At 42.3% G+C, this 14,680-nt stretch overlaps 1 protein-coding gene across 1 annotated transcript; it reads right to left on the reverse strand.

Moving 5' to 3' along the window:
- Positions 1-4,121: 4,121 nt before the first annotated feature.
- LOC131326775 (ceramide synthase LOH2) lies at positions 4,122-12,666 on the reverse strand. The gene is made up of 6 exons (XM_058359658.1): positions 12,178-12,666; positions 8,079-8,287; positions 7,552-7,707; positions 5,418-5,603; positions 5,150-5,328; positions 4,122-4,655 (listed from the first exon to the last, which is right to left on the reverse strand). The coding sequence occupies exons 1-6, from the start codon at positions 12,292-12,294 to the stop codon at positions 4,636-4,638; spliced, it is 867 nt and encodes a 288-aa protein (XP_058215641.1). The 5' UTR covers positions 12,295-12,666; the 3' UTR covers positions 4,122-4,635.
- Between the last annotated feature and the right edge of the window lie 2,014 nt (positions 12,667-14,680).

Consider the following 14,680-nt stretch of genomic DNA (forward strand, 5'->3'; position numbering starts at 1 on the left):
AGTACCTCTGTTTTAATAAGTTTGGGAGATGCTGGTGGAGACGGAGTAGACGGAGGAGACTCGTGCGGGGTAGTCGGCGGTGAATCCTCCCGTGACATAGTGCAGGCCAGAGCTTCCGTTGCGGTCGACTGAGAGACGAACCCCAAATCAAATCCTCAAACAGACTCGACGGACGGTCCCAAGTAGGTTTGGCTCTTGATTTCGAAATTCTGCTTTGGCATTGGCGTGGCTAGACAGCAAGGTATAAGAGCTCAGTGACATCCTGCAGTCATTTTATTTGAAAGAATCGACAAGAATGGAAAAAAAGATCATGCCAACGTCGTCGGTGTCCTCCTAGACTCTAGAACTAGGGGGAGTCTGCTTTACGCCACTCAGACAGTTACCATGGAATCCTCGGATTTTCTTTTCGACGGTGTATCCTTGGTCGAATCGAATGTTACCAAGGGATGCCAAAACAACCTAAGCCTTTGACTTCTACCCTTGTTGAAGTTTCAAAGTTTGATTTTGGAACAACTGGGTGTAGATGTCATGATACCGTAACCGAGCTGGCGTAAGCAGCACTGTGCCGGAGCCTGGTGTAAGTGATTAGCACTTTTAACCCGAGCGGTGTAAGCATCATGCCATTCTCTCCGTTGTTCCTAGTTTTCGGTTTGAAACCTCGATGGGGTTTTAGACAAGGACTTTAGAAAGTATCGATTTTCCGAAGTCTCATTGATTAAGGATTTGAAAATTTTGGTAACGTGCAATATCGAGATGCACGACTCGTCATCGGTCCAAGGCAATGCCGAACGGGCGCAAGACAGACGCGACAAAAGATATCCTAAAAGCCGCCCTAGCATGCTCCTCCGCAAAAACGGTCATGAATGTATGTATAAGCATGCGATAAGGAAAGCGGTAACACATAGACAGGATATGGGGTTAGAAACAAGTAATCCTACCCTGCGGGTTCCTGACTTATGTTGAAAGGTTCTAGTGCTTTGTAAACGCTGTAGAGGCCGGTTTTGGCTTAAAGGGGTTCCTCTGACTAGAGCCGCGATATACCTCCCATTGCAACGGGTGGAGCAAAGCAATGGTCGAACGGTAGTACGACTCATCATCGTCCAAGGTTGTTGGGCATTCGAGGACCCCGGGCTCCAGTAAACTGTGCCGGTTACCCAAAACACCTCAACGGGGCTGACCAACCATCGCTACGAACGGAGAATGCCGAAAAATGATTCGCTGAGAGAGAAATGCAATGCTTTTGAAAACAAATGCCTTTTGAAGCTTGGCTCACTTTTGTTAATTGATATTTGGAGAAAACTACACAAGAGAACAATAGTAAAAAGCCCCAGTTCGGATTGGTCGGATGCTGAGATCCTGTTACGTTACCACTCCGTTCTTCAGCAGCGCGAAGCGTGCTGTTTTGACAAGCTTTTGAGATTTGTTCAATTATGTATTAATCGCCAAAATATCAATCAACGCAATGGTCCCCAGCAGAGTCGCCACTGTGGGCACGCCACCCCGGAAATTTTTGCTTCGCGGAATTGGGGTGCGGCCCTTTTTTTGTTTGGAGAAGCGCGGCGAAACGCCTCGATTCAGAGTCGCCACTCGGGTTTTAGCGGTGAAAACACCCAAGGAACCGAACTCGAAAACGTTTGCCACGTTTGTTTGATTTTGAAAAGGCATAGACCGGTCCGTCGTCACCTTCGATATCTGAGGTTCGGGAGCCATGTTACGAGAGGGGAAGGGTTTTATGGCACCCCTCTCGCCCAATCCGGAGATTGGTCTCTACTCGGGCATTTTGTAAAAACGTTTGCATTTTTCTCTCATTTGGTCATCTTTTAGCCAGTTAGGGCGGGGGAACAGTTAATGGAGGTTAAAACTATAACAAGTTGTGATTTATGTGACAAAATGGTTTATGGATGACTTGATTGCAATGCTGAATATAGATTGAGAACAAGCACTGAGCAAACTGAATAACCTGAAGTACGCTGCCCTGCAGGGACGTGAGCAGATTCTGTGTCGGCATACACTGGCCGAGCCACTGCATGCTGACAGAACATGCGCACGCCACCCCATAAATGGCGTACTCCACTTGTTTGTTTGCTCAGTCTTTGTTCTCAACCCTCTGGGCTCTGGAAAGGGACCAGCGCACACCCAGGACAAACCACGCAGTTAATAAAGCAGAAATAAATATATTTACAGACAGATGAAATGGCTTCAAGCCACGAAAAACAGAAGAAATACCCCAAAACAGTGGGGGGACAGGAAATAGGCCGAGGTTAAGCTAAGATGCCAGGGCCAGCCACTGGATCCTGGGACAACTGCCGTACGCCAGTTGTGGACAACCGTGCGCCAGTTTTACCCTAATCCAATGCTTGGCTTTGCATCATCTGGGTTCTGGAACACGACCAGAAGGATCCCAGAGACCTTTTGAACAGATAACGAGTAGGCAATAACTATCACATCTAAATAGTTCTAGATATACAGAAAGCAGTAAACTGGTTATTTAGCATGCGAGGGTGATTGACAGAAAGATAAAATGACAGAAATGGTGATCCATGATCCCCACGCCAGTAGAGCTCGTTCTGCCATGACTGGCGTATGGCATATGGTCACTGGCGTGCGCCATGCGTCACCTCATACGATTGTTGTATTTTTCCAGTCCAAGGCCAGGACTAGTATTGTTTACTAGCCTGGGCCTTGCTGGTTCCCCTCAGGAGTCGAGAACAGAAAAGAAAGTAAAGGTGGTATACCTTTTTGTATTGAGGTTTGAAGGAGGTATTGAACTTATGGGTTGAAGATGGAGGCTTAAAAGGTGGCTGTATGTCAGCAGGGTATGTGGAAGTGTATGGCCTTCTTTTCTCTTTCAATGGAAGAAGAGAGAAGAAGAGCAAGGAGAGAGGAGATGGGAGCTTTTGCTTCTTGATGAGGCTAACCCCTTGCAAATGAATGCAAGGGGGGTATTTATAGGGGAGAGAGACTGAGATCAGTCTGGGACCAAGGCCTTGTTTGGCTGGTTGGGGCAAGGTTGGAGCCTTCCCATGCATTAAATGCATGGGACTAGTTGATGGGGGGTGTAGGAGAGAGGGGGAGCGGGCCTGGCCGATATAATCATCAGGGGCTATTGTGGCCGACGTCAGGGTGGCACAAAAGTCTCGTCCATGTGGCTGAATAAAGTTGATTTGACTGGGTTTGACTGGCGTGCGCCGCATATGGACCGGCGTGCGCCAGTAAAAGCTGAGTCAATGGTCGATGACTGACACGCGGCAGCTAACTGGCGTACGCGTCCAATACACTGGCGTATGCCAGCTGGGTTTTGCTGGGGCTGTTTGGCTCTGGTTTGAAAGGTTTGCAATGGGTTTGAAAAGGGGTTTGGGACGCTCAAAGCTCAAACACACCTTCGTCCTCAGACTGTTCTCGACTAAAATCATCATTGGGGTAATAAAGGATCGACAAATAACGTTATCTAGACAGTCCAGAATGGGGTGTCTACATTGATCGCAATCCCATCAACATGATTTTTGCGAGTCACACTTGACAAGCTCTACGATATACAAATGAATTCGATCATCAAAGTGAACTCGAAATGGGGGTTGAAAATGGCCGGGCTGCACCCTGTGCAGTTCACTACCTAACTTGAGATAACGTGCCTCCCTTCGTGTAACGGTTATCCATTCCCGTCATATGAAATGAACCCGAAATGTGTCGGAAATGGCTGGACTTCACCCACTGCCTAACTTGAGACAATCTGCCTCCTATATGAAATGAGTAATTCTACCTCCACACCCAAAATACACACCAACACACACACCAACACACACAAGTGTTTGGGCCCCACACACACTAGAGTGTGCAGTGTGTGTGGATGTGTATTTGGGTGTGGTCCTAGAATAATTGATATGAAATATCCCCTCCATTCACCAACCAAGCTCCATCTACCCTGAATAGCATGGTTTGATGTTTTACTCCTCTCTCGGAAACGACTTCCTGTTGCCTAGCGTTTGATTAGATTGAAAAAAAAGGGCTTTCATGTTCAACACCTCTCCTATTTGAAAGCACTTGACATTAACCAGAGCCCAGACCAATGTGATAGAGTCAGGGAGGCAACTAAATACAGACCTAAATAAAAACTGCATTCAGACCTAAACAATTGTGCTTCCGCAACTCCCAGAAAAATGAGCATTTACTCTTATTGACATTGGCCGGTCAAAGCAACACCCTATTCTAGGCAGAATGAGGAATAAGCAATGATCTGACTAATCAGATTGCTCTTACCGTTTTTCCTACGAATGCAATTTGTCAACACAAGGGATCATCAGTTTCTCGAGAGCAAAGGAAACAAAAATGCAACAGACCTATTATTTTTACACCAAACTTAACCAGGATGTAACATACTATATGGTCCTACCTCCATTTCTGTTCCAATAGAAAGAAATGGAAAAAAGGGAGGATATTCAAAGGGTAGAAAGAGTTTTCAACCCGCATGAATCAACTGATGCACTGAAAATTTGCACACAACTCAGCAGTCAAACTTTCCACAGAAGGACGCTCCAAATAAATTTCCAGCTGACAATGGCCTAGTGCCCCATGAAAAGAAATATTCCGTTGGCTAGACATCTCGGTGCTAAAAACCAGTTGAGCACAATAATCCACCTATTCATCATCCTCTGAATCTGCATTAGGGTATAAAGAAGTTAGAAGCTGTTCAACAGAACGACAAAATATGATTGGTGAACCACAATGAAACTAAAATTCAGCTATGCAATTTATGCTCTAGACAATGTGTTACAGGTTCTGCTGACCATTACCCAAATTTGGGTGTTAGATATGGTCCGAGAGACTCTTCATGGGGGTCTGTGTTGCAATTGCCAAAGAATCTATGCAAACATGGGATCAACAAATGCAAGCATACCCCACTTTTCTTCTGAAAAGTGGATGAAGCCACTTCAGGAATCATGAGATGAACCACCTCGTCTCATCCCATGCATTACATTTAACAAAAGCAACACACTACAATGAGAGAGAGAGAGAGAGAGAGAGAGAGAGAGAGAGAGAGAGAGAGAGAGATTCCATGCAATTATGCATACAAAACAAGCGACAGTTGACAGTCTTCCTGAAACGGAACGTGACCTGTAAATTGGTAGTACTTTATAAGAAAATCTCTTACCGGATCGTATATCCTCTCCTACTTTCCCTTGATTTTTCAGCTGCCTCATGATCATTGAACATATGAGATACCACCAGTATATGTGGAACATAAGTAGGGTCACCAACATCGTATTGTAGACATAGTACAATAAAGTGTCATATGCCTCTGACAACCTCAAAAAATTGCAGAGATCTTTGCTGTTATACATCAACCACTTAAGGGGTTATGCTAAAGTATGACAAACTATACAGATTGGTGAAATAGAATATCTGCTTGGAGGACAAACCTTGTGGACTTTATAATCCAAAATGGAAAGAATATTAGCCTCAGTAGAAGCCATGAAATAGCAAAAAGTCCAAAGCACACACTTGCTCCAAGCTCCTTCTCAGAGTATTTGAAAACTTTAGCAGCTTCCATAAACACATCACTTGCATCGTGCAGTGCAAGTATAATAGAGCCAATCCGGAAGAAGCTGTAAAAAGGCACAAGTAAAAAAGTGATGCTTGTGATGGTAAAAGAGTCCAGGATGTGGAGTCCGCTTCTTAAGAAGAGTTTAACACCAGATTTAAAGTAAGCTCCTTCATAACACACCTTTTATTACCAGCAATAACACACATGAAAAAACAAATACCAGGTATGCATAAACTTCACAAGAAGAAACAACAGCGTAGCTGCAACCAGGACTTGGGAAAAAGACTGAAAGAACAAAGAGTTATAACAAGTAACATTCAGGAAAAAGAATCTTAGTCTCAAATATTTTAGACTATCTCAGAAAACCATATTTGGCACTCTGCTCTATCTCTGATTCCATGTGCTTCCATGCCCCACTAAAGAGAAATTAGCCCTGGCCATCAGCTACCAAATGTGAACGTAGTCCCTATTCCAAATCCGGTGTCACTCTCTGAAGGTACAAGGACTAAACACAACACAATGGAGCTATGCCGATTGCCAAAAAGTGTGGCCAAAAAGACACTATAGAGAGTTGACTGATGACAGTTCCAAATCAACATACCATCATATACCGAAAACCAACACAACAAGACAGAAGAAGAAATAAGTCAAGCAAGGAGATGATTCCCAAAGATCAACCAAACCTAGCCTAACCATCACTCAGGGACCGTTAACCAGAAAAGATGCATCGCCATACTTTCTCACTCTCTCCTAGAACATCTCTATGCAGGTACTGATGAATATAATAATAACAGTACGCTATCCACACCTTGGTGCTCTGGGATGGAATCTAATATACAATGCTCCAGAAGTCATGAACTCACTTTAGGTTGTGATCGAACACAGCAAACCTATGACTTGATTTGAACATTCTTAATTCTTTATGGGTTGCCATACACTCCAAAATATGAAAAGCCGCATTAAGTCCTGACCTTTTGCCCGTGGAAACATATTTCCCTTAAACCCAAAGGAGCTTCAATCGACTTTGCATTCACAAATAACAAATTACTGTTATCCAAGTGTTTCGGCAATCTATTCAAGTACTTGAATTCGATTTTACAATAATCCATAGTCCATAGACTCCATACACATACAGTTGCAGACACATATTCGGACAGGAACTGGGAAGAAGCATTTGTTCGTACTGGCTTCTACAGTTTGGGGCATGTCAAAACACCAAGCCACAACTCTAGAACCCAAATTGTAAAGAGAGGCGAAGGGGGCTTTTGCAATAGCTTTTTCCTTAGATTGTTAAAATGGAAAGGAATATTTTTGTCTTAGAGGTAATCACAGCTTCTCAGACATCTGTAAAAGCATCTAAATCATGGCTTCTAAAAAATACGCTTTTGTTTCTTAAAATAGCTTCAAAAAAGTTAGTGATTCTCTTAGCTTAGCTTAGGAATATGGTGCCGTTCTCCTTGTTCCTGTTAATCTTTGCAACAATCTCAAAGATTAATAAAATTTTCTTTGCCGTTCAAAAAAAAAAAAAAAAGACAGTGATTTTTAGAATCTAGAATCCCATAATCCACTCTCAGAATTTTTCGCAAACAGGCACGAATATCCAATTGTCATATGCTGTACAGATAGATGCTGAAGTGAGCAAAACCAGTTGCTTTGATTTGAAAAAGGGAGCAAGAAATTTGTTACGATTAATTTCAATTTCAACTTGGCCACCTGTTGGTTGGTATTTGGATCATTTCCCATTCTAGACTCAGGATGTGGTGTAAAAGAACTGAGAATCTTACAACCAGGCAACAAGGGGAATGTTCCAGAATGGGTCAATTTTGAGTTGCAGGATTGAAGCCTTTTTGTTTACAGTTCAGAGTTCGTGCAGCACCAAAACAAAGGGTTTTGATCGGAGCCATACTCCACAGTGAAACAATGCTTGCAAACGAAGCACAGATAAATGCACACCATTTCAGTCTAACACAAACACGCAAGCAAAGTGCATCCATAAGCTAGAGAGATACCTTGTAACATATGAATAACTGATCAAAATGACAGTGATCACATGATGAGACATCATCACAGAAAAATCTTTCCTTCGAGTTTCCCATGTAAGGAGGGCAGCAATGCTGTAGGTGTAGAACCCACACTGGCACATGTAGAAGAGCTTTAGTGGAATCCTGAAAAGTAAATCACACAGGTCATTCAACATATAGAAGAAAATCAGCACTATCAATTCGATACTCAAGTAAATTAGGATTTAGTAGGAACCATTCCAGAGTTTCAAATCTCTAGGAGGCTAAATAAGACAGTTTACTAGTCTGTCCCTACTTTTATTTTACACTTGCAAGGGCCAAATATGTGAACCACAGTATATTGGGAAAGAGTAATCTCTATGTTCTTGCTGTGACTGACCAAAATAGTGGCGTCAATAGTAAAAGGAATAGGACATTGCAGTTTACATGCTTTGCTCGTAAATGTCCCACCAATGAGGTTTGTCAATCCTACAATTTGACAAAGTCACAAAGGTAGAAGGGAATTTCGTACTCACTTCAATTCTTGATTTGGCCAGCCTATAAAGTATCCTTTTGCTTCTCTTAACCATGGCTCATGGTAGGTAATTGATAAAATGCAAATTTCAACAGTGGCATAGTATGTCAGTTTCCACATAGACTCCGAGCATTTTACTATCTTTGCCTGCGTAGTATCATTCAGCTTTAAGGGGATGGCACCATTGAACAACAACCAAATGGCCAGCTTCTGAGAAAGATAAATAAACAATTAGAATTCATGAATTGTAGAATGAATAAAACCGGGTGTTTAAAAGATCACAAACACAAGAATAACCGGACCACTGCCTTATTCATCATTGTGTTATTTTACGTCAAGTGAGTTTCAATTGCCACGCACCAACATTTATGAGGGTCTTACCATTTATCCATTGTTAGTCCTTATTTCCTTGAGGAAAACTACTTGAGGATTGCAATAGTGAAGATATAACTTTCTTTTATTAGTAAGACATTACTCAAAAGACCATCAAAAAGGACACAACCACAATAAAATCAAAAGCACAAAACTATCATAATAACGTCACCAACACAATCAATAAAATACCGTCAAACCCCCTTAAGGCCAGAAAATGATTTCCAGAGATGAATCACCAACAGGCAACAACCACTTTGCTAGATCAGCAATCTAGAACTAGTTTTCCACCTAAGTGAATGTAGCCTTTGAAAGATTTCATGGTCTGATTGTTAGGTAAAGTGTTACACACCTTCAAGTTCAACAGCCTATAAGTTGACTGACTTGCAAACCATTTGATAATTTTGCAGCTAAAACTGAAGTTGGAAAGCTCTCAATCAGTTCTCCTAAAGTTCAGTGGACTAAAAACACCAATCTTGGCAACAGCTTAAAGTCTGATGACCTTAAGCAGTTAAGCAGCAGAGGCAGCTCCGGAGACAAAATAGTTTCTCTGTGTCATCCTCAAACCAAATAAATTATAACAGATACTCCACAATTGGTTCCTTAATGAATGGTAGCTGTTTGGCTAGACTAAATTATGATGGAACAGATATGCCTCAATTGGCTCACTAATGAATGGTACTCCGTTGTTTGGGTAGACTTAATTATGATGGAACAGATACGCCACAATTGGTTCCCAGTTCCCTAATGAATGGTAGCTGTTGGGCTAGAATTAATTATGATGGAACAGATATGCCACCATTGGCTCACTAAAGAATGGTAGCTTTTTGGCTTTTCTATCCAAAACTAATTCATTCAGGCAACGATGCTACATCATGTTATAGACCATGCACGTCTGTCATAAGTAAATATTCGTTTTGATTGCATTTCTGTTGGTGTAAAAAGAAAGATAACAACAATAGTAAGGTACTCACACGATGTTGCGGCATTATATAAGTATACTATGTCTCTCCATCGGTCCAACCATTAATCAACTCATCTTTTACAGTTTCATTTCAATAGGCATTTTTTGAGACCCGTTCAGTTTGTTAAGCCGCACAAGGCAGCTCTCCAAAATTGTCCTGGTTTGTCCACATTCTAGAACCGTGCTTCCCATTCCTTGATAGCTTTGATGCCCAAAGGAGCTTTTCTTCTCCACATCCCCTGTGTCTTACTTGCATTCTTGCAATTAACAACGCACATAAAGCGACAGTTCTTTGTTGGGGTCTTGGACCCTTGGTATTGGATTCCTTCCTCTTTCATGCCCTTCTGGGTGGTACAATGGAACCCTGAATTAGTACACTGATAGTGCCCAGCAAACTATCCACGAACATGAGAAGTCTCTGTCTTGGGTTTGGGGGCCGGGGGGGGGGGGGGGTGTGGGGTGTGTTGTGTGGAGTGGTGTTTCTCGGTTTGGGCATAGCAAAGTGAAATCTAGTTTGAAATGGGAAGGATTTCCAAAATTGCCCCCTCATGCTTGTTTCACGATGTACTCAGTCACTCCAAACCCATTGGTCCTTTGCTGTTAGGCATGTATAGAGTCTGTGATACACAGGAAATGATATGCGCTCTCTGGCAGGCACACTTCACAATGTCTGCTGGGGCTACACAACACATCAAAATGTCACACGAAAGTTGTGGAAGAAGACACGGGAGCGAGTTCATCTTGCATTCTAGATGACGGAAACCAAAGTGAAAAAACCACTAAACCACATCATATTTCTATATCAGGTGATGGTTTCATTTTTTAAAAGCAATTCAGTTTCACAGACAGAGACTCTAGGATAACATATGCACTCTTCTGTTTAGTTGTAAATCATGTACAACAAGCTCACATTTGTATTACCATATCTATAGTTTGCATATTTTGTGAAGGCAAAGTCGATCTAAGCTTCTTTGGGTTTAAGACTAAAAGGAAATACCCATCATACACACAGTAGCGGCTGCACACAAAAACTCTTTTTTTGTGATCAAACCGAAATAAACCTTGCGTCCCAATTAATTAGGGTCAACCACATGAATCTTTTATCGCTCATTCATTGCTATTTTTTAATTTGGAGACTAATCACTAATGTAATTTGTACGGCTATATTTTTTTCTTCATTGCTTGCAATGTATACTTCTATATCTGCGGTACAAATTTTTAAAAATAGATGGGCCTAGTAACAGGTCTTGGAATTTATGTACTAACTCTTTACTCAGGAGTGGTTTTGGACAGGTATGCCATTACTCAGATCAAGCAATCAGGCCTTGCTACCTTGATTTAATTTACTCACATATTGACAAAAGCTTGCCAAACAGGGATTCAGGGGGAAGGGGCTAGGAAGCTTTTTTGCTCCAAAACTGTGCCGTATTCCATCACAGCAGTGCTTGCCATGGTTTAAATACAGCATCCCCAAGTCCTTTTGGGAACTAAGGAACCCAGAATGAGTACATTGTACACCAATAGCACCAAACAAACTATCCATGATGAGAAGTCTCTGTCTAGGAGGGGGGCATATAAAAGTGGAATTTGCACTTCTAAGGACATTTGGCCTTATTATCTAGTTGAAATGGGTAGGATTGCCCCCTCGTGCTTGTTTCATGAAGCACTTCAGTCACTCCAAACCCACTTGTCTTAAGTAAACCGGGTGATTGACACTTGGCACTCCCACAATTTATGCTTTGTAGCTTAATCCCACAATTCACTGGACAACGGTATCACTCGTGTCAAACTGCGACCTGACAGATCCTTTGGAAATTCGGACAAAATTTGCAAACTCGCTTTCTACATTCGTGATATGATTCCACCCAAGTCAAGAATTCAAAAGTCGGCAAATAGTAGTGTAAAACGTGGCATAATCCTTAGCTGTTACGCATGTACAGAGTCTGTGATGCGTGTGAAATGATATGCACTCTCTGGCAGGCACACTTCACAATGTCTGCTGGCACTACACAGCGCATAAAAATATTTCATGAAAAAAGACATGGGAGCGAGTTCATCTTCCATCCGACTGGACAGAAACCGAATTAAAAACCACTACACCACATCATATTACTATATCTGGTGGTGGTTTCATTTTTTTAAAGCAATTCAGTTTCATAGACAGAGACTCTAGGATAACATATGCACTCTTCTGTTTAGTAGTAAATCATGTACAACAAGCTCAAATTTGTGTTACCATACCTATGGTTGGTAAATTTTTCTGTATTACAAATGTCATTTCTTGAAAGATTACCTTTGCTAGAAAATTACACATGAGACATGGAACTTTACATACAGTGAAAAAGCTCTGGGGCGCTCTGACCTTAGCCTCATAATCCTTGAGAATTCGCTCCACTCGCGCTCTTAATCCTCGCTTTGCAATCACGCTCTCAATCCTCGCTCACATAACAGTTTGAGGTGTTTTCCAAGGACGTTTTCATGCTCGTGCAAGCAATATGTGACTTAGGCTCTGACCTAGAGCTCTTTCAAATTTCGACCCTCTCGCCCTCACACACGCACGCACGCACGCACTCACACATTACGCGGCTTAGCTCTATAGTTACATAGTCACCAGACACAGGCGCAATAATCAAACCTTTTAAGCAGGTATTACTCCTAACATAACTGCAATTCAAGAAGAGCAATTAACAACAGCTAGACAAGGCAACAGCAACAACGTAAACAGGGGAAACATAATGTGATTCGTATACGGCGAGAACCTTACACGAAATATGAATCTGTCAAGGAAGAACCTCGCGGCGACGAAGCCGAAGGCGAAGTATATCGCGATTGCGAAATGCCAAGCGCTTGGGCCGCCACTGTCGATCCAGATCGAGTCCATTGGAGGCTTCAAACGTCGAACTCGGGGGGTTCAATCGAACGGATCCATCGACTGCTTAAGTTCGCACAAGAACAAACGCATTCGGTCGTTTAATTTACCCTAATCGCAATGCGGTTGGGGATGAGAGAGAGAGAGAGAGAGAGAGAGAGAGAGAGGGGAAGTTGAGGTAAGAATTCGAGCTTGGAGAGAGAGAGAGAGAGAGAGAGAAGGGGGAAGGAAGGGAGGTTGGAGATCTTGTGAATGGGCGGCGTGGGTGCGTGCGGAGATTGTTCAATAGCGGTGGGCCCCTTGTCACTGTAATGCAATCTACACACGTTGTGACGATTATCAAAGCCACGGGAGTCTAATTTTTTGACCAAAAATAAAACTTTCGTTGACCTGTATCTTGTTTTGGGGGTTGGATCTTAGAGCCGTTCAAAACAGATTTAAAAGTAGTGGTTTTTTTTCAAAAAAAATACTCTTTAAATGTAAGCCGTCCAAAACGTTTTTCAACGGTCCGAATGCACCAATTGAGGGGATCTGCTCCTTCGTTTTGGGGACTCATTTTGTAATCGAAAAATCTATGAGTACCGACCATTGGGGGAGAGAAAACGTACCGACGGCCGCCGGCGGGCCGTCTCCGGCCACCGGACGGCCGATCCGAGCCGTTCAAAAATTCTAAAAAATAAAACCGAGGGGGTCAACGCGGGAATCAAGGGCATCCGAGGTGTTTAGGGTGCTTGATCAAAGCACCCTTTTTTCGTGTATATATGTACACACACATATATACACGAAAAAAGGGTGCTTTGATCAAGCACCCTAAACACCTCGGATGCCCTTGATTCCCGCGTTGACCCCCTCGGTTTTATTTTTTAGAATTTTTGAACGGCTCGGATCGGCCGTCCGGTGGCCGGAGACGGCCCGCCGGCGGCCGTCGGTACGTTTTCCCTCCCCGTGGTCGGTACATATAGCAACACTCGTTTGTAATTTAGGGTGTGTTCCATTAAGGATGGATTTGGATTGAAAAGTTTAGTACTCCCTCCTCCGTCCATTATTTTGTGTCCAGTATTTTATTTTGAACTGTTCCTTAATAAGTGTCCATTTTATAAAGTTAGTGGGTAAAAGTTGGTGCATTGTCTATTTTGTCCCTAAAAGTAGATTCCATTTTAAAAAGTAAGTGAGTAAAAGTGTAATGATGATGGGTAAGTAGGAAAAATGGAGGAAAAAGTTGATGTGAAATGTATAATGATGATGTCTTTTTAATAAGTTGGAGTTACGAAGTAAGACACTTAAAAATTGACGAGAGAGTATTTTTTTTTTTGCATTTGTTTGTTTTGCGTCAAATTTTTATGATTTATTGATTCGTCTCGGCGAGAGAAATCGGAAAAGGAAAAATATTTTATCGAAACTCATAATTTATGAGTTTCGATCAAAATTTTATACTTTTTTGATTCCTCTCGCCGAGACGAATCAATTAGTTACAAAAGTTTGACGTAAAATTAACAAATTGCTCTCGCCGAGAAGAAGAAGAAGAAGCGGCACCCACTCATCTGTACAGTCTCTCCAATCAATAAATCTTCAAAATTGCTCCCAGATTTTCTTCCCAGTCTCTTTGTGTGTGTGTTTTTTTGTGTCAGTGGTGTTTTCTTTTTCTTCGCCGCTCTCTCTGTTAGCAAAGAGAGCCGTTGGGGGGGGGGGGGGGGCATGAGGAGGGGTGTTTTGGTCAAAAAGTAGGTGTATTAGGCCGGATAATTTAACACCTCTTCCACCAAAATGCCTGTACATACGAACAAGGGGATGAAGTAATACAGGCGAAAATAGGGATGCCAAACCGAACAAAACCAGCCCCATCAATCCCTCGTCCAGGTGTATTGTGGAATACACCGAACGAAATCACCATCCAATCGAGCCCTAAATGTACTGGAACATCGGTATAGACAAAGCACGAAGGATTTGAGTTGCTGGAGTCGAGTAGTATTAGGTACGCTCAATCGAAAACAGGCTTACAAGTATGAAAACAATTTTGTTCTCCAATAACCATATGGGCGAATTGGTTAAAGTAGTGAGGTTCCATGTTAGGTGGGAAAACATTTTTACTTTTTGTCCCCCTTTGTATTTTGTCTTTTTTTTTCTTCGGCAATAGTCAGTAATGTAATTTTATTTGTAGTTAGTGAAGTTTGAATCTCCGTCAAATGCATGGGACTATATGGTGCATGTCTTTGCGCTACCACTCCACTTGTTTTGTTTTTTTGTTAGTCAGATGCAGCCTAGAATGTCAAATTTTGATTAATTAAGGGAAGCACCAAAAGGATTTCCTTGAGTGACACTCGTCGATGGTACTACGAGATTAAACACAAGAACAAAAAAAGGGGGAGAAAATAGAGCATGCACGACCCACATATAAAAC

The sequence above is a fragment of the Rhododendron vialii genome, chromosome 5a, assembly GCF_030253575.1.
Source record: "Rhododendron vialii isolate Sample 1 chromosome 5a, ASM3025357v1".
Taxonomy (NCBI): Eukaryota; Viridiplantae; Streptophyta; class Magnoliopsida; order Ericales; family Ericaceae; genus Rhododendron; species Rhododendron vialii.

Coding starts and splice junctions, on each gene's coding strand:
- LOC131326775 (XM_058359658.1), bottom strand. CDS start 12,294: ATGGACTCGATCTGGATCGACAGTGGCGGCCCAAGCGCTTGGCATTTC. Junction 8,288..12,177: donor TTGACAGATTCATATTTCGT/GTAAGGTTCTCG, acceptor TATCTTTCTCAG/AAGCTGGCCATTTGGTTGTT. Junction 5,329..5,417: donor TGGATTATAAAGTCCACAAG/GTTTGTCCTCCA, acceptor GATGTATAACAG/CAAAGATCTCTGCAATTTTT.